Genomic DNA, 23317 nt, shown 5'->3' with positions numbered 1-23317 from the left:
GGCGATTCAGTGATCAAAGAGAACAGGATAGCGGAGACTGCTCTTCCTCTGCTGATGCTACAGGCTTCTGGAAGAAGTAGCTGCAGTTTTACTCATCTGTTCTCTCTCTTCCCCACTTAGTCATCAGCTCCTGAGAATTAGTTCCTTACTAGCGCTGTAGGCTATTCACTGAAAAAGTGAAGTAAAGCCACAATGACTTTTGTCAGTTCCATCTGCTGCCTAAAGAGATTTAAATATCTACTCTGAACTTGACCAAGTGCTATTTTCAAACTGCTTGTGATTGGCCTTAAGGTGACACCACAGGAAATATATTGCTATGTGCGACATTACAGAGGTTGTCCTCAAAAACAGAGTGGCCAAAAAAGCCCCAAATACTCCAAGATTGTGAATTCTGCATAAGTTTCTGGTTTTAGGGCTAACCTCAGGAGCCTTCTGCTCTTCAGAGGCTCTAGGAACATGAAAGCAGGTGGTTTTTTTAATTTTATTTTTGTTTTGGAGACCTAGCATTCTAGGTGTGAACTGGCTACACAACAAAGCAGGTATTAGTCAGTAGACTTGAAAAGATGAGCCCAAAGCCCTTGTACCACCTTACAGATATTGCAACTGAAAGAGAACGCAGGAGAAGGCTTTTTCCCCTTAAATACAGTTAAAAAGCTTTGTTGCATTTTTGGCAAGTGATACAAATTAATAGCGCTGAACTGTCAATAGGAAGTAGTTTATCCTTATTAGCCACTAAATGTCAGAAGTGGTGATGTCATATTTATTTATCTGTTTGGACTTGGTTGGAATGCCAAATTTCAATTACATTGAAGAAAGATGATAATCATACCACAGCATATCTGAAAAGCAACTGCATCAAATCCAGGAGGCAAAGCAGTCCAAATGGGATACCACACCAGGCAACATTAATTAAGAAACCTGAGTAAATGATCTGTTTGACTAATTTGACATGTCATTAGAGCAGCTAAGTGATACATCACAGTGACAATGTTTATCTGAAACAGAGAGGGAAAAGTGTCCATCCAGGGAGCTCTCCAAATTGAGAAAAGGGGGAGGATGGTTGTGTGTGTCTTTGCTTAAATACTTGTTCAGAGATTTGCAGTGTTCAGTTGAATGCTGTGAATGGTATGCAAGGAAAGGATTTGGGCTGGGGAACCAGAAGAGTCACCTAGAAATGGGCGAAGGATAGTGAAGCTCAGTTAACAGAAGAAATCATCTTAATGCCAGGTGATGCTGCAGAACCCTAAAAGCTGTTTTGAAACCATCAACTGGTGGTTACTCTGAATCTGCAGCTGGGTAAAGCTTTGCTGTCCACAATATTTGTGGTCAGCTAAGGGTGGGAGAGGTAGAGTCTATATAATCCTCTTTCAATTCCACTGTATTTTCTGTGGATAGTGAAATTAAAAAAGGAAGTCAGTTCTGCTGTGCTAAAACTAAAAATATCTGTAGGATGAATTAATCTGTATCAAATGTTTGAGTTGCATTCAAAATGAGTAGTGGAAATAGACTTGATTGCATGGCAAGTTAGTTGGCACTTAAAATAAAACATGTAATATATTTAGCAGACAACTCAAACAAGGGCTGAAGAATGTTCTTTTGCTATTTTTCTGTTAAAATGTGTATCTAACAGTTTGTAGTAGACGTTATGTTAATAAATTGTGTGAAAATGCAAAAGCCCTCAGTACGGTGTTTCAGCTTCTCTGAAGTCCTTGAATGGAGAAGAGAGAAAGACAAAACATCTGTTTGGGGTTTTTTCCCCCCCCTATTGCTTTTTTTAACAGAAGATGTTTAACAAAAGTATTCAAGGGAGAATTTCTGCAGCTCTGTCCGGCAGTTTTGCATCTTCTGGAAACTCACTGACTATGCCTGGTTTTCTTGTGTTTCCAAAAGGCTGGGAAAAGGATGGCCTGAACTTGCACGTTGCTTGGCAGTGCCATGTAGAGAAACTCATGCTTTTGTGTTCGCCGGCGATGCTAAAGCCTGTTCACTGAGCAAGGATTTAGCACACTGCCAGAGGGATTCTGTAGCTGAGGAGGCTCCTTGACGGAGTCATAGCATGGTCCCTTTCTTGTAAAATGTAAGCCCAAATTGGTCTCAGCTAGTCCCTCTCACGATCAAAGCAGGTGTTCAGCCCAGGACCTCTCGTATTCTGAACACTTCTTTGCTTCCTCCACTTTATTCCATGGAGAACAAAGGGAAACTTTACACTAGTCTCCCTTTGGTTCTCCACAACAAATTCAGGCTGCTTCAGCCTCTCATCTCTGCGGCTCCAGAGTCCTAAAGGTATTTTAAAACACTAAGACACAGTGGAGCTCTGAGTAACCCAGGTCATTGGGAGTGTTTTATATCGGTGTTTTGGTCTCTGCACTTGCTCTCCGCTGACTGCAGAACCCCATTCAGTAACATGAAGCCAGTTGTTCTCAGGAGCAGGATGAAGACTGTAGGGTAGAACTTGCATCTTTAAAAGCCCTTTAAAATGCCCGCCAGGCCTTGCTGGTTGAAGTATAAAATGAAAAACTGCACAGAGTTCACAGCTTTAAGCAGACCATTTAATTCTATTAATAGGGCAAATATATTTCTCTTAAAATACAAACCTTGTGAGAATATTCCAGTAGGCATTGCACCAGCAAATCCTAAGGAAGAAAAGCTCTCATAAGACCAGAAGATCATAATCAGATGAGATCCATGGATTTCATGGTGTAATTACCAGTAGCGCTCGCAGGACTGCCCTACGTAAGAGGGTCACAAAAACTTTAAAATTTGGAGTTATTTTAGCCGAATGTTAAATCTGCTCAGGGATGGTCCTTATGTACTGCCAGCTGTACAAAAATCATCTTTGCTGAGCAGTGACTGCTTTTTTTTCATTTACATTACAAACCTATAGTCAGGAAAGGTAACACTGGTCTGAATGAGAAAGCAAATATAAAAATGATGGGTACTCTTTTAAGGATACATTTTCATGGTTTTTTTTATAGTCCAGCTTAAGAGTGCACCACTTCTCAGAGGTTTATTATGTCATCTGGGTTTCCTTTTTTTCAATAGCAGAGAAGGTAATAAGTGGAAAAACTGTTCCGTTGTGTTTGGTTGGGTCCAATGATACGGAAATATTATTGTATTAATACTGCGTGGCTTGCCAGCGCCACCCCCAAGAACGGAAAACACTGCTTTGTGGGGGAAGGGGATTCTTAGCGTGGTGCTTTGACTGAAGCTAATTATAACTCTCATTAATTTTCAGAAAATTGATGCCCAGGCCATTGAAGAATTCTATGGGTTAACATCAGACATTTCCAAAAACTCAGAATCTGGATATATCCTCTTCTACCAGTCGAGAGACTAAGACAAAAGATACATGTATACAAATAAAAGAGAAAAGGGATCAAGATGTGTCCAAATGGAACATATTTGTGACAGCAGAAGCAGTTCCTCGTTGTTGCTGTAGGACCAGGACAGACCCAGCGGGGCGAATAAAGGTTTCTCCCTGCCATTTCGTGGAGGATTAGTGCTGACTGCCGTAACAAGAAGAGCTTTTGTTCCAGTTTTCTTTCTGGGCTTTTTTTACGTGCTATCTTCCAAAATCTGTGTTACCTCTACTTGAAACCTGGCTGCTTATTTGTTCATGAACTGAAGAAGAGATTTAAAAGTAGCATTGTAGAATTTTTACCATTTAACGTTGGCCCGAGGCTATACCTTGGTTTCTACCATCGTCGTTTTTCTGTATTTTAGCAGAATGATTTCAATATTCAGTGTCAGCTGAAGGCATATTTTAGGATATGAACAGCAGCTGGTTGCTGGATATTTTTGGTGACTCAGACTTGAGAAGCAGTACAAAGCTAAGACATATTGGAAATGTCAAGTCTGTAATTTTTATAAAAAAAAAAAAAAACAGACAAAAAACCTCTCTCTGCAGCATTGTAAATGTCCCCATTATGCATTATCTTGGTTTTAGATAACACTAACAGCACGGCTTCTGTTTATATTTTTATTTTCGCTGTTCTGTTTCTTCTTCAGGAGGTATAGAACTTCGTCCACGTTCAGCCTAGTCTATTGGGCAGTTTTCTTTTGAAGCGGAAGTTTTGACTCAGAGCCACATCGCTGCAGATTTAAGGGGAGCAGAAAGGCAGTTACCTTTTGAAGGATACGCCTGGCAACCAGTTGCTGTAGAAAGTTGGAAGTGACAGCATTTCTTGGAGCTATTGTGTAAACCAAAAGTGCCCTCATTCCGAAACAGGATCTGTTCAACGTTTCATTCATTACATAGCGAACTGATGCAACTAGCAGTTTGAATCTATGCTAATACACAGAAACAGCACTAATTGTGAAGGGTTAACCAAGGGAAGCATTATTTACGTAACTAATCCAGTTGTTCTTAGTCTTCGAGATAATGAACGAGCAAGAAGGAAAACAAACCAACCACCCCAGGCATTACCTTGCTGTAAGTGTTCCTCATCATCTGTAGGTAATGTCTGTGTCGATCTGGGAATCGTAACACCCCCCTAAAAATGCTTCTGATTGTTTTACCTCTATAGGCCTTGCTTAACAGGGGAAATTGTTGGTCTTTTGAAGACTGAAATTAAGTAATTATCTGTTACCTGTGTGTATATATTATAATCTCAAGGATAACTAGAAAGAAAAGACTAAGGAAGTTTGTAAGAAATCTCAGAAAATCTTCCGTAATTTTCGTTTTGAGAAGTCCTGTTGCCGTGCCAAAGCTTGTCGCAGCTGGCTCTAAACTACCAGTGGAAATGACTATTTTCCTTTCTTCAGCTGGTGAGGTAACACAAGAGCTGTCCTCTGTGTGGTGGTTCCCAGCACAGCCGTTCGTGGTGTTACACCAGTGACTGTTGTTCTTGAGGACATTTAACTTATGCAATTCTGTGGCTTGTGCAGGATATAAAATATTGTACCAAAATATTGTCCTCAGGAAAACAGCATTTCACAGTTTCTTGTGGTGGCTCTATGTATCTGTTTCTTCTTACCACGACCAGAAACGTAACGTTACCGATTAACTCCTGTCTTCAAAATGCAAATTAATCATTACCGTTGTATTCCAATGGGGTACAGGTTCCATTCTCCCGGCACATCTCCTCTCCCAGAAGATAAAATATGGACGTTGGGTTTTTTAATTATTTTTTATTATACAGAGTACTGTCATTTTAAGAGACATATTCAATAACAGCAAACATTCTTGTCATCTCGTTCCTATTGTGTGAAAATTGTTCCTGGCTAAGAGTCTTCTCCCCTTGTTCACGCACAAGCTGTGAGTCCTCTCCTGGTGGCGCCACCAGAAGCCTGTCATCACCGAGCCTTGCAAAAAATTAAAAAAAAAAAAAAACAAAAACAAACAACAAATAAAAAAAGAGCACTGAGTTAAAAATAATCTAAACGGTAAATACAAGAATTAATGTAGTACACTAGACATGTATTTTGTATATCTGGCGATACATTTTTACAGATAAAATACCTGACTGAGAGATAATATTGAAAGATATATACTATAGATTAAAAACTGTTAAAAGTGCACTTTTGCTACAGATTTATAAGGAGACTAAAAGGAATTAAATTGGAAGAGAATGGTGTGATGTTACTTCTGTATAATAAATGACCCCACCTGTCTCCAATAAAGGTCATGTATGATCAAACACACATGGCCCAAACGCTTTTCCTTGAATTTCAATCCGAGGCAGAAATAAAAGTAACTGGTTAGCCGCTCGCTCGCCCGAGCCTCTCCCTCCGTGCTGGCTGGCTGAGGGCTTCTGACCCCGCTGTGTTTGCATGGATGTAACCTGTGCCTAAGCGGTTTAAACCAAGAGAAATGAATAATGCGGCGGCGCAGATTATAATTGATGTGCTGGTAACGCAGGAGGGCTTACCCAGGGCCTTTTCCCCTGACACCCATCCCGCTGCTGGTGTTCTTTTCTCTCTTCATCAGCCCCTGCAGCTCTGCTCTTGCCTTTCCCTGTGACTTCCCTTTCCTTTCTCCCTCTTTCACCCCTTGCTGTCGGACTCCGTAAGACTTTGTTGTAAATATTATCTGACTGATCTGGAACAGAGACATTTAAAAGCAAAAATAGTACCGTGCGCTTGGAGCTCTTCAGGTTCATTGCGGGACAGGTCTTTACTTCTGTGTCGTCCTCTGGAGTTCGCTTTTATAAGGGGAAAATTTGATCAAAGGCTGCTCCTGTGAGTAGGAATTCATGGGACTGGGTCGGAATGCAATAGAAGCAAACGAGATTTGAAAAAGACAGCTGCTCTGTAAAAACACATTTTAAATCCAAAATACTGTCTGGTCCTTGTCCTGCTGGCTCACACATCAGCAATAAATAAATGGAGCTAATTTTAACTCTAGCGAATGTGACTTTGGCTTTCAGTCACTTTAGGAAGAGTATTACCCAGAAATGGTTTTGTTGAGGGCACGCAACCAAAATCAGAACGTCTGAAAGTAATGTGGGTTTAGCTTGGAGTCTTGATAAAGCAGGGCTGATCCTAGGATTTGGGGGCTGGCCCTGTCACTTCAGGTCTCCCCCAGAACGTAGCGGTGGAGCGAGGGTGAAGCCATCCCACGATGGTTGCTTGTCTCTGCTAACCAGCAGCAGAAGCAAAACGCAACCGGCCTTGCTATTTCGCTTCCAGTTCAGCAGATCCTGCAGTTTGTTTGTGGAGAGGCTCTGCCCTAAAGACTTCAGAAACGGAGGCTGTTTGTGCTTGGCATGTTCTAGTTACCAGCAGGAGCTTTTAAAGTCACCGTGCCAGCTCAGTTTAGGATATGTTTAAAACAAATCATAGTTGATTGGTACAAGAAAGAAAATAGACTAACAAAGGCCCCGGAGACAAGTAAAACCTTCCCATTGTAGTCCGCGGCACTCATCAAGAGGAAACAATCCCCTGAAACAGAATTAATTCTCAACATGTAAAGTCCCGCTAGGATTTGCTGTTGCACTAATTAACCTTCGGGCTACTTCTGTCTGCTTCCCTCCCGCTCCTGCAAAGTCGGTCCTATCCACAGAACTTGCTTCCAGCCTGCTTTGCTGAGAGCCCTGAAAGCAGCGCCCAGTTGGCATTAGATGTCTGTAAGTGAGAGCTCAGAGTGCATAAGGTGAAAAACGAAGCAGTATCAGCGGGATAGGGTGAGGGTCATCTTGGCCTTTCGTTCTGAAGAAAACGCTTTGCAAAGGAGAAACGGTTCGATCCTCTCTGCCATCTGGCTGCTCATTTTAACTAACTCGCCTTTATGTCGGCGTGTGTTCGGAGGGGACGCGTGCCGGCTCCGTCACATCTGGGAGCCTTTTGTGCCCAAGCAGCACCAAGCAGCCCCAGGCCGGGGTGAGGACCTCGCTGCTGGAGGCAGCGTTGGGCCTGGAGGCAGGGGCTGCGGAGCGTCCGAGGTCCCTGGGCACCTGAGCTCCTGCCTCCCCGATCGGGTGTGAACCCGTTGCAGGCTGCACAGCGTTTCTGCGCCGCACCTGGCGGCAGAGAGGAAGCCCTGAAAGGGAAGGATGAGTTCCGTGGTGGCAGTATGTTGTTTGGGTTGCCAACAAGGAGCGCCTTTGGTGGTTGGAAGTTGCTTTAAAAGCTTAATACAGCTAACAAACGCCAATACAAACCGCTGCGGTGGTTGTCAGCACTTCAGCAATGTGCTTAATTGTTTTCCCCTTTCGTCTTTATCAGAAACAGCACGATCTTCTGGATTGTTGTCCTGAAACTACTAAAAACTGCCTAAGATTATGAAAATCTGACTTTAGGACCTTGTGGTAGGAGAATTGGTTACCTCCTGTAGAGCTTTTTCTTGAAAAGAAAGTGTGACGGGATCGGCTGGACCTGGAGAGGTGGGCCGTGGCATCTGAGGGGGTGAGAGCTGGCCGGCCCCGCTCCCTGCTGCGGTCCCCGAAAGGGAAGGGGTGCCGGAGGGAGCAGCAGAACCGCTGAGTGCCGGTCAGAGGCTGTAGCTGCCCCCCGGAGGAGATGAACGAAGAGGGAGCTGCCAGGGGACCCCGGCGAGGGAGAGCATGAGGCTGCTGCGCTGCCTTGATGTGGAACATGCCGATTCTGGATGAAAGCAAAGAGTCTCCAGCAGCTGTGGTCGGTAACTCGTCCCTTCGTCAGGGCACCTCGCGCCGTGCCAGGATGTGGTTGTCTGGGGAAGTGGATCTGGGACAGGGGAGGTGATGGGAACAGATGTTCTCCGAGACTCACCTGGCGTGATGGGGACTGGGCCCATGCGCCGGTGCCAGCTTGGACGGGGAGCGAAGCATAGGGGCCTCGAAGTAGAGGGTAGCTTAGAAACCCCAAGAGGAGGAGTGGGACCTGAAGGGCAAAGCTAAGAAAGGATTTATGAAGGCCTTAAAATATCAGCGCCCCCGAAGCATTACTCTAGATATGTTGGCCCAGATTTATTGAGGGCAAAATGCTTTTGACGCCACGCTGCTGAGAAACATCGGCTGCACCTGGATGCAGCCTCAGGGAGCTGCACCAAAGCCAGGGCGTGCAGTGGAGGCCCAGATTGTGCCACAATTTGTGTAAAATAAATCAGATAGTCCCGGCTGGGTCTTCCCTAGTGATTTCCAAGTCACAGGCAATGTGTAAGAGAAAGTCTGCAAAGGACGGGGAGAAGGGCAGGGATGGGGGCTGAGAGCTGCATTTGGAGCTGGGAGCGTCCCCAGATCTACCCAGAGTTCATTTCCTTTTCAAGCTGGTTTTTATCTGGTTTTTATTTTGCTGCTTTAGCAAAACATATTGTGTGAGGAATATAGAGGTGGAAAGAGACATTTGCTTGGCTTTAAGGCCTGGACTTAGAAGGGACAAGCTAACGGGAGCTCCAGCTGCCCAGTTAGAGCGAACCTCAGACTGCTGCTGGCCACCAGATCACCCCCACGGAAGAAGATAAGGTCAAACATGGATGAAGCTATTTCTTCTGTCTACCCCCAGGTATAGACACAACAGAAAATAGCGGGCAGTTTTCAGCAGGGGCTGAATAACCTTGTCTGTAATTAAGTATCCTAATTAGCACTCGATTAGTGCATTTGTTTCCTTCCGTGAGAAGCAGCCTGCATCTGCTGCAACAAGGCACTGCAGCAGAAAGTAAAGAAGAAAGCGGGGACTGTGCCGTGCAGAAATGGAGGGAGGGAAGGGATGGTCTGAAGGAAGGGAAACCACACCTGGAAGCTCTGTTGTGCGGGGCCGTCTGTGCCCAGAGGCAGTTGGGAGCAGAGGGTTGGTATCTCGGAGGTCTTTGATAGACCCCCGTCAAAGCCAGCAGGAAGGATGTATTTGGCCAGCAACCTCGCGTCGGCGTCAGCCCAGATTTCAGGCCTTGCACGACCTCCTCGTCTTGGCTCATTTGCACCCCCTACAATTTGGGTTTGTTGTTCCTTTTTCTCTTAGCGACGGGCAATTTGAAATACGTTCAATATTTTGAAAGCATCAGGTCTGTAGCAGTGTCTTTGCAGGCTGGGGGGACTCCGCGTGCTCGGGGCACTGTTGCAGGTGGAAAGACTCATCTCAGCAGCACATCTCTGCGCCATGGACGGTCCGTCGGCAACAAAACCCACGTGGCTGAAATCGGGGCACCATCAAGTTGCCATGTGTTTTTCAAGTCCGAGCCACACCTGTAGGCCCCTCCTTCCCCACCACCTGGATCCGCTGAGGTAAAATACATCAGTGCCAAAAGATTGCTCCGTTTCAAACCTTCTCCAGGTCCCTTTCCTTCCACCCTTGGGCCAGCAAACCCCCAGCTCCAACCCGGCAAGGGCGCAGCGAATTGCACCACGTGGTGGCAATGGGGAAGAGGTGTTATTCCGGGCAATTCTTTCCAAGTTCTCTTTTTTTTTTTTTTAATGTTAAACTGTTCATTTTCAGATTTTTGAGTCACAATATTTCTCCAAGGAAAAGGCCAGAAGTTTGGAAAAAATCCAGCTTATTGCTTCAAAATTCTTTGCCACCACTTCAGCATAAAAGAGACAAACCGCGCTGGTACCTGCTGCTGACACAGACCCAGGAGCGGCCCGGACACCTCCGTGCCCCTGCGCTGAGGGCGCTCGCTGGCACCCTTCAAAGCCTCCCACCAAGCGCTCGGGGTCTCCTCTGAAACGTGGGGTGAAGCGTGGGAGAGTGAGGACCAGAGAGCGAGGCTTCAGGCCAGGAAGGGGCATTGAAGGATATACGAAGCCACCAAACAGAGCAACATGGAAATATTTTCATTAACTTAGCCCTAAGGTACAGTTAGGCAAAGAGCTGAATGGAGATTTTGCCCTTGTGTGCCTGGTTTCTCATGGGTGGTATAAAACTGAAGATTTGAATTAGGTTTGAATTTTTGGGGCCTCTCGGTTTCTTTAACCTCAAACCCAGCAGAAAGGCCAAGCTTTGGGTTTGCCATAGTTCCCCATTCACCCCCGACAGGAGGAGGTTACTGGATTTGGGAAAACCAGTTTCTCCGCGCTGTTTCTCCACGGTTTGAGCCAAGTGCTTCAACAGCAATGACTCGGGGTCAGAAGGATTCCCATGAGAGCTGGCAACTGCATTATCTTCTTCTAAAAATATCTTCCAACAAAACATAAAACCTCTCCGAAATAACCCATCTGAAAGAGGGGGATCCAATTTCGGGCTCTCTGGCGGCTGCAGCTCGGCTCTCGGCTGCAGCACGGGCCGCGGGTTGCAGCTAAAGGGCAGTAACTAGAGCAGTGCCGCCTCCGGTCCCTGGGAGAGGCATCCTTCCTCGGAGCAACGCTGTCGAGGTGATGAGCCTCAAGAAACCCGCTGTGTTAAAAGGGTTCTGCTGGGAGGGAGTGCAAACGAGAGCATCCTCTGCAGCACCGGCTGTAGGTGCGAGCGACAGGGGAAGTGGGAAGGGCAAAAATAAGAGGTTGGCAGGAAGGTGGCTAGACTTTTTGTTGTGGTCGCATCCCTGCAGAGCAGCCGTGGTTATGAGCATCTCGGTAACTCCCAGCACCTCAGCCTCGGCTCCCAGCATCCTTGTGCTGGGAGGAGCTGTGGGCCGCCTGGTGTGACTGGCGGGTGGCTCGTGCAGCCCTCTCGAGGGCTGTCAAAGCTTATTCCACTCTCTGGCACTGCAAAGTGGCTCCTGAAGTTGTTTTTTTTGTTCCTTCCCAGGGAGGGAAACAAAAATTCACTTCCCCCTCCTTCTTCCCTGAGCGCGTTTAATCATTTGCCAGTTAGTCATATTCCTAAGAAAAGCAAACGTTGGGTGATGGTGAGTGACAGCTCTTGAAGAACTGGCGCTAATTATATCTCGCCACTGAAAAAAATAACATGCCAGGCTGGCAAATCTTTCTGGGAGGGAGGCGGCTCTCCTCCGAGCACTCGTGCGAGCGGCTGGGATGCCCCCAAATCGCTGAGCAGCCGCTCTCCTGGCCCGCAGACCCCTTCTCCATCTCTCCGCTGTAGGTTTAGGATGATTAACACTCTCTTGCTTTGGGTCTCATCCCATCCATTTCCACCCTGATTTTCCTCCAAGCCTAGTGGGAAGCACTTAGGGAGGTCTTCCTTCAACTTATATGTCTTTGATGGATTGAAACTGCCGCTCGCCCCCTCGGCAGCCAACGCTCCCCGAGTCAGTGCCGTCAGCTGCTGCCTTCCCCGGCGCCGCTTGAGTGGCATCGCCTCTTCCTCCGGTGCCAGGAGAAGCCGGGCATTTTCTTTTTCTCCTGTTGCCCTCACTGCAGCGTTACCTGGGGCTCCCTGAGAAGCTGTCGGCCGCCGCCACGGAGCTGCTGGTGAGCCAGGAGTAGTAGATGGAGGGATAAGCTGGATGGTCTGGCTGGGCGATGTCCAGCTGGCTCTTGTGGTGTATTAACTTGCTTTTATTTACCCTGCCGAGTGGTTGCACTGCCCAGACAAAGCCCTGCTCCCCCACCCAGGGCTTTGACCTGGGCATCTGGGGTAGCCAAAACACCCTGTTTGGGGGCATTTCTCCTATGACGCTCCCCATCGGCCCCCGTGGCTGGGCAGCAGGGGCCAGGGGCCAGCCCCCTTCCCACTGCAGGACACGGGGAAGCCGAGGATTTGGCACCGGGGCTGTGTCACGATCTATGTGCTGCTGTGGGTGCCTTGAAAAGTTTTGAGGATGAAAATACTGCAATTCTGGAGGGGAAAAAAAATGCCCCAGGTTTTGCCTGGTCATGCAAGTGCAGCAGCAGGGAGGAAGGTGCTTGCAGGACGCCTGGGGGTGCCCCTGCTGTGGTACCAGGTTGGCACAGGGACAGCCCCAAGCTGCCGGGTGGGTGTCCAGCCCGCGAAGGATGGCTCCAAATCCAAAACAACTCCAAAAGGCTAAGCCAGCCTGCCATGGCGGAGCTCCTGCTGTGCCCTGGGCTTGCAGGGCAGCCTTGGGCTCACCTTTCATGGGTGCTCCGCAAACAAACCCGCGCTGCCGTCCACTTCCCTCCCCTTCCTCACCCACTCAGGGTTTTAGCTGGAGCATCCATCTAGCACCCAGACTGTGCACCGAGTAGCCCTGGTCAGAGCATTCACCTTGCTATTTCCAGTTAAACAGAGACAGGGAATCCAAACAGTCTGTGCCTTGGGGCAAAATCCCTACATTTCTCTAAGTTTGCAGTGGGCCAGGGCTGGCGGTCCAGTCCCCAACCCCAGCACAGCGCCTGCAAGCGCAGAAGGTGTAGGGATGCTCCCTGGAGGGCACGGGCTGTTCCCAAGGACCAGGATTGGGGCTGGGTTTATTTTTCCCAGTGTTATCAGTGGTGTTTTTCCTGGATGGGATTTATTTTCTTAAAAAGCCAAGAGGCTAAAAATAGCCCTCTGCTCGCTCGCCCGCGGTATCCCGGCATGAAGCCGGCGCAGGCTGCGTGCGGGGCCGACCTTCAGAGCCGCAGATCCAGCAGCGGGAGCACAGCCGCCTCCTGCTTCCACCTCTGCGAGCTGCCTCTTGCGCTCGGCTGTTTAAAAAAGCTATTTTGCCTCTTGTGTGTCTCAAGAAACACCTGATGGGGAAAGCAGGGGGATTTGTTTTTCCTTGCTGACATAGCCACCTGGCCACAGATGATCTTAAGCTCGGGGATTTGGGATCAGATTTAATTACACACCAGGCTTTAATGATTTAGTTGCACAGCCATATAGCATCTCCCCATCCCCATTGACAGAGGGGGATGTGGGCATGGCCGTCCCCTCTGATGTCGTGGGCCTTGGGGTGAAGGGACCCAGCCAGGCAGGATTTGAGGGTCAGGGACTCGCTGAGGTAGGATCTGGGGGGTTGAGACTTAACAAGGGAGGATTTGGGGGGCAGAGACTCAATGAGGCAGGATTTGGAGTGCAGAGACACAGCAAGACAGGATTTGAGGGACTCAGGGATGCAACAAGGCAGATCCGGGGACAGACACCTCAGGAAGCAGGTGGGGAACTGCTGATCCCTTCTCAAAGGACAGAGGTTTGGGCTCTCTGGGGTGGTCTTGGCTCCGGCAGCCCCTGCTCCTGGGGACAGCGGGGTCTGCAGTGGAGGAGTACAGCTGCAGGAGCTGCACTGGGCAGAATTAAGGGAATTCACCTGCATCCTCCTCCCTAAGGTGTCTGAAAACCTTTCAGTGGGGTTGTGTGTAGCACTAAGGTACGTATAGTGCAAAAAAAACATAAAAATGACCTTGACGCTGGTTTCTGCAGTTGAGACAGCAGGTAGGTGCTCTGGCATATGGCCACCCTGCGATGCCCGGCATGGGTTTCATGAGGCCAAACCCCGCCAGGCCTGCCGGCACTGGGTGCTGCAGGGTGTCCAGCACCATTCCTGTGGCCCTGCAGCTCGCCCCCAGCCCTTGCTCTCCACTGTCACCTCCGCAGCAGTTTTCACCTGTGCAAACTGTGCCTGGGTTCCAGGCTGCTGCACAGCCATCATGCTGGCTGAGCTTCTTCCTGCCTCCTTAACACCTCCTGGTTGTCGCTGCTGGGTCAGAGGCAGCAAGTGCTGGAGGAAAGGGGTGTCTCCCGAGCAAAGGGGATGCCCCAGGTTTGTCCCTTGTATCCCCATCACTTGGAGTGGGTTGGACAGGGCGGTCATGCCTGGGCTGGGCATCGTGAGCAGGGACGGCTGGACCCCGCTCCCCGCTGAGCCCTGGAGGAAGCGGAGCAGCGCCCATCCCCGCTCCCAGGTGCTTGCAGCCGTATCACACCAGCAGCATCACCGGCTCCCCGAGCCGCTGAGCCACACGTGAGTCATGCTGCAGCTCAGCACACGCTCCCGTCCCCAGCAGCCTGTTTGCAAACAAACAGAGAGGCTGAGAGCTGCTGCTTGGGAAGCGGTGCAGTGGGAGCCGGTGAGGGTGGGAGCCCCAGCAGGTCCCCGCAGCAGCTGCACAGGGGTTGGGGTCTCTGCCCAAAGCTGGAGCCAGCACCTCCACACACCAACATGCTGAGGACGGCAGAAAAATGTGGGTGACTGCACCAGTCCCCGTGTTGCACCCAGGGGTGAGATGGGTCGGGCAGACAGGGCTGGAGCGCTCAAAGTGCAGAGCCACGTCTCTGCACCCATAGGGCCATTGCTTCACCAAGCACACCTTTTCCTCCCATTGCACCTCTGCCGGTGACAGCCGCTGCCCCAATGTCCCTGTCCCCGGAGCTGCTCCAGGACCAGCTGTGTCAGAGGTTTTCTTGTGTGGAGGAAAGCCATGGGACCCACAAGGCTCACACCAAGCAGCCGATGGAGCAGAGGGGGCGATGGCCCAGCAATTCCCCCTCCAAGGGGGAGGGCTGCCAGCACGAATAACTCCCAAAATGCTTGGGGATCTTGCAAGGTCAGGCTTGATGGGGCCACGGCTGCTTGGATAGCACCGAGGAGGCAGGAGAGAGCCTTCCCCAGCGCTGTCGATGCAACCATGGCAGCAGGGCACCCAAACCCATGCTCTTCTGCAATGCCTCGAGCGTTGCCTGCCGAAGAGGCGACAGACTGGCCAGTACCCAGGAGGTTCGATTCTCCCCCAGTGCCATCCCCCTTTTATTTTTCCCACCTTTTATTTTTCATGGTGGGATTTGTGAAGGGGAAAGGATGCTCCTTTGTGAAACCCAGCACTGCTGAGAGCCCGTTAAAGAGCTCTTCAAACCCTGCTCATGCAGGAGAGAACAAGTACAAACCTTTTTGGAAAGCACAGCTGAAGGCTGGAGGTTTCTCCCCTCTCTCGTCCCCACCATTAAGAGGCACCAAATTCTCCTGATCTGAAGGAAAAAGTGCGAGTGGGCAAGCTGCATCCCCGGCAGGAGCAGCGGAACTAAATATAGCCCGTTTACACAAAACAAGAGCGATGTGGCGAAACAGCATCGATGAACACTATGGTGGTAATTAGCAGCTCCCTAATGAAGAGCTGGGAAAGCAGAGGTGTCCCAGGGGAGAGCAGCACCTCTGCCGAGCATCGTGCAGATGATGGGGGGTTACCAATGGCGGTGGAGGTCTGCAGGGATGGACCTGGCAGAATTCCCCCGCCATGTCCCCTGTAGAAGTGGCCACAAACCTCCTCTGGGACCGAGTTGGGGAATAAATCCCCCAGCCTGGCATGGAAAGAAGAAGGTGAAGCAAAGGGTGAAGGAAGCCAGCAGACAGCCCTGGGAGGTGCCTGACTGCAGGACAGGGATGCTCTATGGCGATGAAACCCAGCGGCGAGAAAGGCTGGCAAACACCGAGCCGGGAGGAGATGGATTCTGGTGACCCCGGCGACTGGACTCCATGACCCGGTGGCCTCGTTTCCAGAGGCGACACAGCCGCAGCTCCCCCGGCACTGCCAGCATCCCACCTTTGCAAATCAGGGCACTGGCCACCTCACGCAGGGATCAGCCCTGGCACTCCCAGGAGCCACATTTTTTCCTAGGGTATAGAGAAACAGCTTAAGGAGGGATGGGTTTTTAATGAGCCGGTGGCAGGGAACTCATGGGTGTCTCCTTCCATCACCCCAAAGCCACCACAACCCCTTCAGCTCTGTTTCCCTGTGGCACCCAAGCCCGACATTGAGCACCACGCTTATCCGTATCCCGCCCTGGTCCCCGCCACCTCGCAGCACTGTGATGTCCCCAGGCTCGAGCTTGTCCCACGCTCAGGGACTCACCCAGGCATCCCTGCAGCGCCACGGCTGGGGAAAAAGCCCTGCATATCAAACTGTCAAAAAGGTAAAGTGGAGTTTGGCCTGGAATTGTTTGGAGTTGTGTTTTCTCCATCACAAGCAGTGATTAGGGTAATGAAGGGATCCTCTCCCCTCTGCTGCCATCCCTATAGCAACCAGCAGCCTCTTCCCGTTAAACAAGTGACTCATCAAGCACGATTACACTGATATCAGGGAAGACGATCGTGACTTCTAGCTCTGACCAGAGAGCTGATCTTTTGAGAGAAAAAAAAAAATTAAAAAATAAGGGAAACAGCTGAAAACTGGCTGGGAAGGTGTAGTTCTGTGTCTCATCTTCCCCACCCGTCCTGCTGCCCTCACCCTGCTTGGGGATTCCCAGGTGGTAAATAAAGGCAGATCGGATGCAAACAGTCTCTGCGCTGCAAAGTGTAAATCCCCCGTGGCTCTCTGCCAGTGGTGGGAGGCTCAGTCCTGGCTCAGCATGGTGTGATGCGTCCCTGGGGCCAGGCGTGACCTGTGCCGTGCACCCTGCTCCTGTCCACGCCATGTATCGTGTTTCTGCCCGTGCCTTGCATCGTTCTTCTGCCAGCGAAACTCCTGCTCTGCTCCCAGAAACCCCCACTGAGACGCCCCAATCCCTTCAAATTTGGCAGGTTTCAAGTATTTGGAGGGTCTTTCCCCACTGCTAGTTTTCTACTTTCTTACTCTCTCTTCCAAGTGCCTTTCTGCCATAAATCTGGCCATGGGAGTCCCCGGGGGGGGTGATATTTCCCAGCCGAGGGACCTCCGGCATCACTGCGGGGAAAGGCACGGCACAGCTCTGGGGTAAAGTCCCCAGGGTAGAGGGAAATCCTTTGGGAATAGAGGACTTTCCTAGTTCAAACCCCAGCCCGGAGGATGGAGAAGGCAGACTCCCAGTATATTCAGCAGCACTCCGCTCCTGCTGGGTGTTCGTGCTCCTGGAAATGTCTCTTTTACCCTGGGGAAATTCCCCCCTACTGAGATGCAGCCCTGGGCAGTGGTGCCAAAGGAGAAACCGCAACGCCCAGAGAGGGAAAAACACCTCAGTACATCCAAAATGTGGGTGTGCAGGGCTCGGGCTGAAGGTTGGGCTGAGACCCGGGTTGCTGGCAGGCCCGGTGCCCGCAGCGGCTGTGGCCTGCAGCGATGCTGCCTGCAAATGCCGTTCCATGCCCAGGGAAAGTCAGGAAGCCTCCACAGCTCCTACTGAAATATTCATAGGCAGAAATAGCATCGCCTGCATAACTGATGAGACGAGGACTTCATGCCTGTGCCCTGAGCTGGGGGAGTAACTGAGCCCCTTGGATGCAGGGGGCTGAAATCTGCCTTTTCTGTGTTGTTTCTGTTACTAAGAATTTTAGGGGCAGCTAGGCATTTTTAGCTCCTTTTGGGCCCCATCCTGCTGGGCTGGGCAGGGCTCTGGCTCAGGCACACAGGCAGTGGGAGGTAAGGGGGAGGCAGCATCTCACGTGAGCCCATGGGGCTGCTCCTGTCGGTGCCTGGCACTTAGCTTTACCCCGTTATAACTCTCCCTAACTCAAGCTGGTTTTTTTCTAAGCCAAGCGCTTGCTTTACATGAGTTATTTCACTTACTAGCAAGCAGCTGTGATCTTTTTCTGATGAAGTCCTAGCCCACCCCCACTTCAGACCAGGGCACTGGATTCAGGCAATGAGGTTCCCAGCCCAACTCCCGGGCATGTGCCTGTGCTCGGTAGATGCTCAGAGGGGAGCCCGGCGCCGTGACTCCACATAGGATCCTGTTTAAATGTCAGAAGCCACAGTTAAAATCAATAAATAGAGAGGACTGGCTGTGCTTGGGCGAGGGGGTGTCGGAGCAGCCTTTTGCTCGACTTCAAAGCTGAGAACTTGTTCCCCGGGTTTTATGAAACCCGACGTCCTTCCTGCCCAGCAGGAAAGGAACTGGGGAGGCTGGAGGTCCTTTGAGCGCTGCCACGGGGGGCTTTTCCCCGCTGGGTGGGCTGCCTAACACCCCCTCGTGTTGGCACGGCGGCAGAGACCAGCACAGGGATTCAGCGCTTGCAATGGAGGAACAAATCCATCCCCTCTGGCACACGGTGGCTGCAGATTTCTTTTGGCACTGATATATCGCCGGCTCCAGGGCAGCCGATGGCTTTTCTGCATGGACCTGGGACCTTCCTCGTCCTCAGACCTGCGTCCCTGCTGAGGCTCAGGGGTTATGGTGGTCCCAGGGTGGGTGCAGCAGCCAAGCTCCTCCAGAGCAGCTCATTTTAAGCCTGGCTTTTAGTAAGGTCAGGCTGTGGCAGCAGGTGGCCGGGAGACCAGCAGGGAGGGAAAGCTGCCCTGCAATCAGCTGCAAAGACTCCAGATTTTTTTTAAGAATCCTTCTTATTTTGCTCCTTCCAAAACCAGAGAAAACCTTCCTTACCTCTGTGTCAAGTCAGGTAAATTAGGTTATTGTTAATTATTAATTATTACAATCATTTGCCCGAATATTTTCCCTTGCATCATGCATGTTCCCCGTGTTCCCTATGGCTTGATGAACTGTGATGTAGGGGAAACACAGTCATTCCTGATGAGGTAGCCAGCCAGAGCACTAAATACAGCCTGGGAGAAAGAGGAAAACACAGTGCAAAAGCCGTTTATTTTAGAAAAAACCACCTTGCCCCAGAAGCCCTACTCGCCAGAGCTGAACTGACATATGGTGACATGGTGCGTGCCAGCAAAGGTGCTTCAAAATGTGTTCTTCTGGCTCAGGAAAGCAAAGGAGTTTAAGGACTTGGAGCAAAATAATTCAGGTGGGAATGATACCACTGAAGGAAGGAGGAAAAATCCTCCCCTTGGTTTGGCCTGAGTGGTTGGTTGGAGTTGGGAGGAGAAGTCAGAGCAAGCCTTCAAATCCTGCAGGGCTGCTCCTTCCCTCCTGGCACAGCTTGGCATTGCTCCCACTCATTCCCCCTGGGGGGGCTTGTCCCCACGCACGTGCCGGTTGGGTCCTGTCCCCGTGCATGCACCACCTGGGTCTGGTCCGCATGCAGGCGTCAGTGGCGTCCTGTCCCCATGCACGTGCCGTTTGGGACCCATCCTTGCGCACGCACCAGCGGGGTCCTGTCCCTGTGCCCGTGGCAACAGGGCCCTGTCCCCGTGCAGGTGCCAGCAGGATGCAGGGGTGCAGGCTGCCCTCGAGCAGGGGTGGCCCTGGGAGCCCGGCCCCAACGACAGGAACCCCAACCGCTTCCCTGGCCGTACCTGCTGATGCAGGGGTTTTGTGCGAGCTGGGGTGCAGCGCACCCCGCACCCCCACTGTGAACGGCCCCGCGTCCCCTTGGTGCCCGCACCCCTCTGAGGCTGCCGCTAAATGGGCGAGCGTTCACAGCAACCGCGCAGTGAGACACGGTGTCCCCACCAACCACACGTGGGACCACCCAGAGGTAGCTCATTTTGGTGCAGGAGGGTCTCGCACATCTCTAGAGCGCAGGACGGGCTGGGTCCTGATTTCCCTGTTCCCCAACCATCCATCTGTAGCTCTCCAAGAGGTAAAAGTAGGGTTGCAACGATGCTGTCGCAGGCAGGATGGCAGAGGTCACTTCTGCAAGCGGGGCCCTCAAACTGGCCCACTCCAGCAACCTGTAAGAGAGGCTTTTCAGCCAGATAAACTGTTTTTCAACAGAGCCGGGTGATTTTATAAGCCAGACTCCTGCCTGCCTGCCTCCATCTCCTCTGCTGCCTGGGGTTGACATGAAACCTATGACACCTTAACCCCCAAACCCATCACGGAGCCCTGGTCCTTCCTCCTGCTGGGCTGGGAGGCTGGAGCCCAGCAGCTGAAGCAGCGCCGGGAGAAGTCCCCGCTCTCCGGCAGAAGCAGCGGCAAGAAAATGGCCTCATTTCCACCTCGTAGCCGCAAAGATTATGCAAAGCCTTTGAATGTAGGACTTGACGAGCTCTCCAGCGGTGTGCGGCCCCCGACAGCCCCATTTTGGGGAGGCTGGCGGGTGCAGCGTGCTTGTTTGCCACCCTGATTAGTCAGCACTGCTAATTATAGCCGCGCTTTTCCTTCTTATAGCTCTTCAAGCACCGTTGGAGTAATAGGGAACAACAGAGGCACAGAAATAAGGCTGCATCCGCTTGCTGCGGAAAAGATGCCGTTATAAATACGGGGATGAATTTCCAGCAGTGCGGCTTTGCACACCCGTCTTGGGGGGTTTCAAGGCAATGTGTGTGCAGGTTTGCTGGCTCGGCCGCGGGATGCTCTGGCAGGAGCGGGATCCAGGGTGGAAATGCTCATGTGATGCAGGGAGGTAACAATGTTTCCCCAAAGAAAAGAAATAAAGCTGATTTTAATGCTTTTAGAGAAAAAAATAAAAAAGATGGAGAATTGCATTGCATGTATTTTATCAGATGTGTGCTAGGTATGGTTTTATTGCAGCCCATGATGGATAGCGGAGGATGCCCGGATGGTGTCCCTGCCCGGCTGCAGAACCAGGGCAGCACCTGCGAAGCCCCTCGGCATTACCAGCCATCAGCAATGGCAGGGGGCTCGCCGCGTAGCCCAGAGGAACTAAACCCAGCTGCTCGCTGGCTCGGTTGCCTGCGATTTTCAGGGCGTTTTGGTCGCTGTTCGCAAAACCAACACACAGTGGTGAAAATGCTGCCAGTCGTCCGCTTTTGCACATTATTGGCGTTGTAGTTATTCCTCTTGGTGAGCTCTGTACCACCCGCTACGGCTGTTAAACAGCATCCCTTGTGCAGACTTTGCTCACCAGTGGGCTCTGCCTTGGACGGCCAGGTCACTTGTGATTGCCACCCTGTAACCCATCCAGGCGTTCGTTAGCTCCCTTCTAGGGCCACCTAATCACCACGAAGACCTGGCTACAGAAAGAGCTGCAGCGAAGCAAGCCAGAGTCAGGGGCAGGGATTCAGCAGCTCCCAAGATCATCTCCTGCCTGCCAGGCAGCCACGTTGCCAGCCGCTTGGTTTTTCACCGAAAAAAGCCCAATTTCTAAGGCAGGATGAGACCCAGGTCAAGCCCTGCTGTAGGCTGGCAGCACCCCACATCCCCATGGGGCAGCGCTGGGGGAAGTCTGTGTGTGGTGCTTAGCACTGAGCTTCCTCCCAAGGGCCAAAAGGCAAGGAGGAAGATGAGAAATGAAGATGGGAACTGACAAGGGAAAGCCTTCTCCTTGCCGAACGGTGTTCCCAGATGAGGCTGGTGGCCTCTCGCTGTGTAATTACAGTGTCAGGCTTTTGCTGGTGACTTTGATTAGCTTTGCTTTTCACTCCTTGCTACTGAGTCTGTAATTTGAATATAGATAAAACATACTTAATAGATTGTCAAAATGTTCTTGTAGATACCCAGGGAGCTCGCAACTATAAAAGGCAGATGCTCAAATATTACAAATATGGTGTGCAGCGGCGCATCCTCAGAGACGCCACACCACTTGCAGTCAGGGCAGCTCTGCAGGCGGTGCGCCTTGGTTTAAAAATGGCTAGATATGTCATTTTTGTCACCGGTGCCTTAAAGAAACCACGACGCTCCTGGGGTGCCCCAGCAGCCCCAGCTGCCCTGGCATAGATGATTTCCCCTTTCAGACAGACAGACAGACGTGGCAGCCCCTGTGGAGCTGCCGGACCCTGGCAGTCCCTCCGCTGCCTCTTGGTGCCCAGCACAGGCACCAGCACCACTGAGAAGGTCTAGGGGCATCCTAAAAACCCTCCCAGCTAACAGGGAGATAACTGGGTACACGGTTGCGTGGTTGACACATGGCATGGTTTATGTCCTCCTGGGTATGGGACCAAAGGGAGAGGAGGCTGGAGATGTGTTGGCACAGCCCTGAGACCTCTTTCAGCCCATGTTGCCACCTGGAGAGACCCTCCCTGGGGACGCAGTCTCTGCCGGCCAGTCCTGGGGCCACGATACCCAGGCGCGGGGCCGCTTTGTGCAGTGGGGCAGCCGCAGCGTCTCACCCGCTGGGGTTCGGCCGTCTGCAGGATCCCGGCAGAGGCCCGGCTGCGGCATGGGGGAGAGGAGGAAAAGCTTCAGGTTCCTGCTAGAGCTTCCCAGCGTGCCGCCAGCCTGGCGCACCCCCTTGCACATGGTGGAGCACAGCTCACCACAGGTGGTAGAACCCCAAAAAACCTCATCGGAGATGTGGAGCTGCTCGTCCTCTGGCTGTTGCAGGAGGGCAAGCGGCCCCGATTGCTGGGCGAGGGGCTCGTTGCGATGAGTCCATGGAAAGGGGGCACCTCTCGAATGGAGGGGGATCATACCCCCGTGCGTTCGCTGCGGGATGAGGGGAAGCATCCTGGGACTGTGACAAACTTGCGGTGGGACACTGAGGGGAGGAACTGAAGGTGGGGAAGGGAGGCAGCAGGGTGGTTTGGGACTACCAGGGCCTCCGTGGGGCCTGGGCATCAACCGAGAGTCCCGGGTGTTTGAGTGTGACCCTGCGAGTGAGACTGCAGGAGGGGTTGGACGCTGGAGGGAGCGGGAGGTCCAAGCCAACCGCCGGCGAGACCATGGGGTTTGGGGTCAGCCGAGACCTGTTGGACTGTGCGTGTCCGTGCAAGAGGCAGCTGCAGATGAGAGGATCCAAGGGCTGGATTGGGGCAACTGGCTGTCTGGGGGCACTTAGTGGAGGGATGCACAGCGTGTCTGCGCACGCCCGTCCCTGCCCAGCCTCACTGCCCGCTGGACCTGGGGGCCCGGAGCTGCAGCAGCTTCCCCTCTGCCGGGGAGGGGTTCGGCAGCCCCCGGCAGATCCGTCCGTCCCCACTCAGACCTGCGGCTGCCTGTGGCCCATCAGCCTGGCTGGGCTGAGGCTGCCCGCGTTCATCTCATCCTGGGGGCCCTGGGTTGGGCTGTGTCCCAGCAGAGCACCTCGCACGGCCGTCACATCCCCTCTGCCGCAACAGCTCAGTCCAGCCCGTCTTCTGCACCCACCTCCTGGCAGAGGCAGCTGCCGATGGGAGTCAATCAGAGCTCCTCACCCGCCTCCCCTTTCCCAGGCAGTGCGTAATTACTGGGAGCGGGAGCAAATTCATTCAGCTCTTCACTCAGATTTCCTCCGCCCCTTTTCATGCTGCTCATGTCACTCGGCACACAACGGCGCTCAGTCACGCGGCTGGCGGCCCCAGGTAGATGACGATTCAAGTCCCCTGGGATGGGGCTTGGCCTGATTAAGAGCCCAGATGCTCCTAACTGGGGCGATTGGGTTCAGCCAAAACCACTGATATTCACCTAAATATCTTTACAC

General features: G+C 51.8%; 1 protein-coding gene across 3 annotated transcripts in view; it reads left to right on the top strand.

Moving 5' to 3' along the window:
- Positions 1–5338, top strand: part of LOC142063002 (ubiquitin carboxyl-terminal hydrolase 12-like) — a 32273-nt gene extending 26935 nt beyond the window's left edge. For all 3 annotated transcript variants that reach the window (XM_075106276.1, XM_075106274.1, XM_075106277.1), the window contains exon 9: positions 3236–5338. In XM_075106276.1, the coding sequence (XP_074962377.1) occupies positions 3236–3337 (102 nt within the window). In that variant the 3' untranslated portion in view covers positions 3338–5338. The remainder of the gene's footprint in view (positions 1–3235) is intronic.
- The last annotated feature ends 17979 nt before the right edge of the window (positions 5339–23317 follow it).

Source organism: Phalacrocorax aristotelis, chromosome 11 (genome assembly GCF_949628215.1).
Source record: "Phalacrocorax aristotelis chromosome 11, bGulAri2.1, whole genome shotgun sequence".
Classification (NCBI taxonomy): Eukaryota; Metazoa; Chordata; class Aves; order Suliformes; family Phalacrocoracidae; genus Phalacrocorax; species Phalacrocorax aristotelis.
The sequence above is the reverse complement of the archived record's forward strand: the minus strand, read 5'-3'. Positions and strand labels throughout refer to the sequence as shown.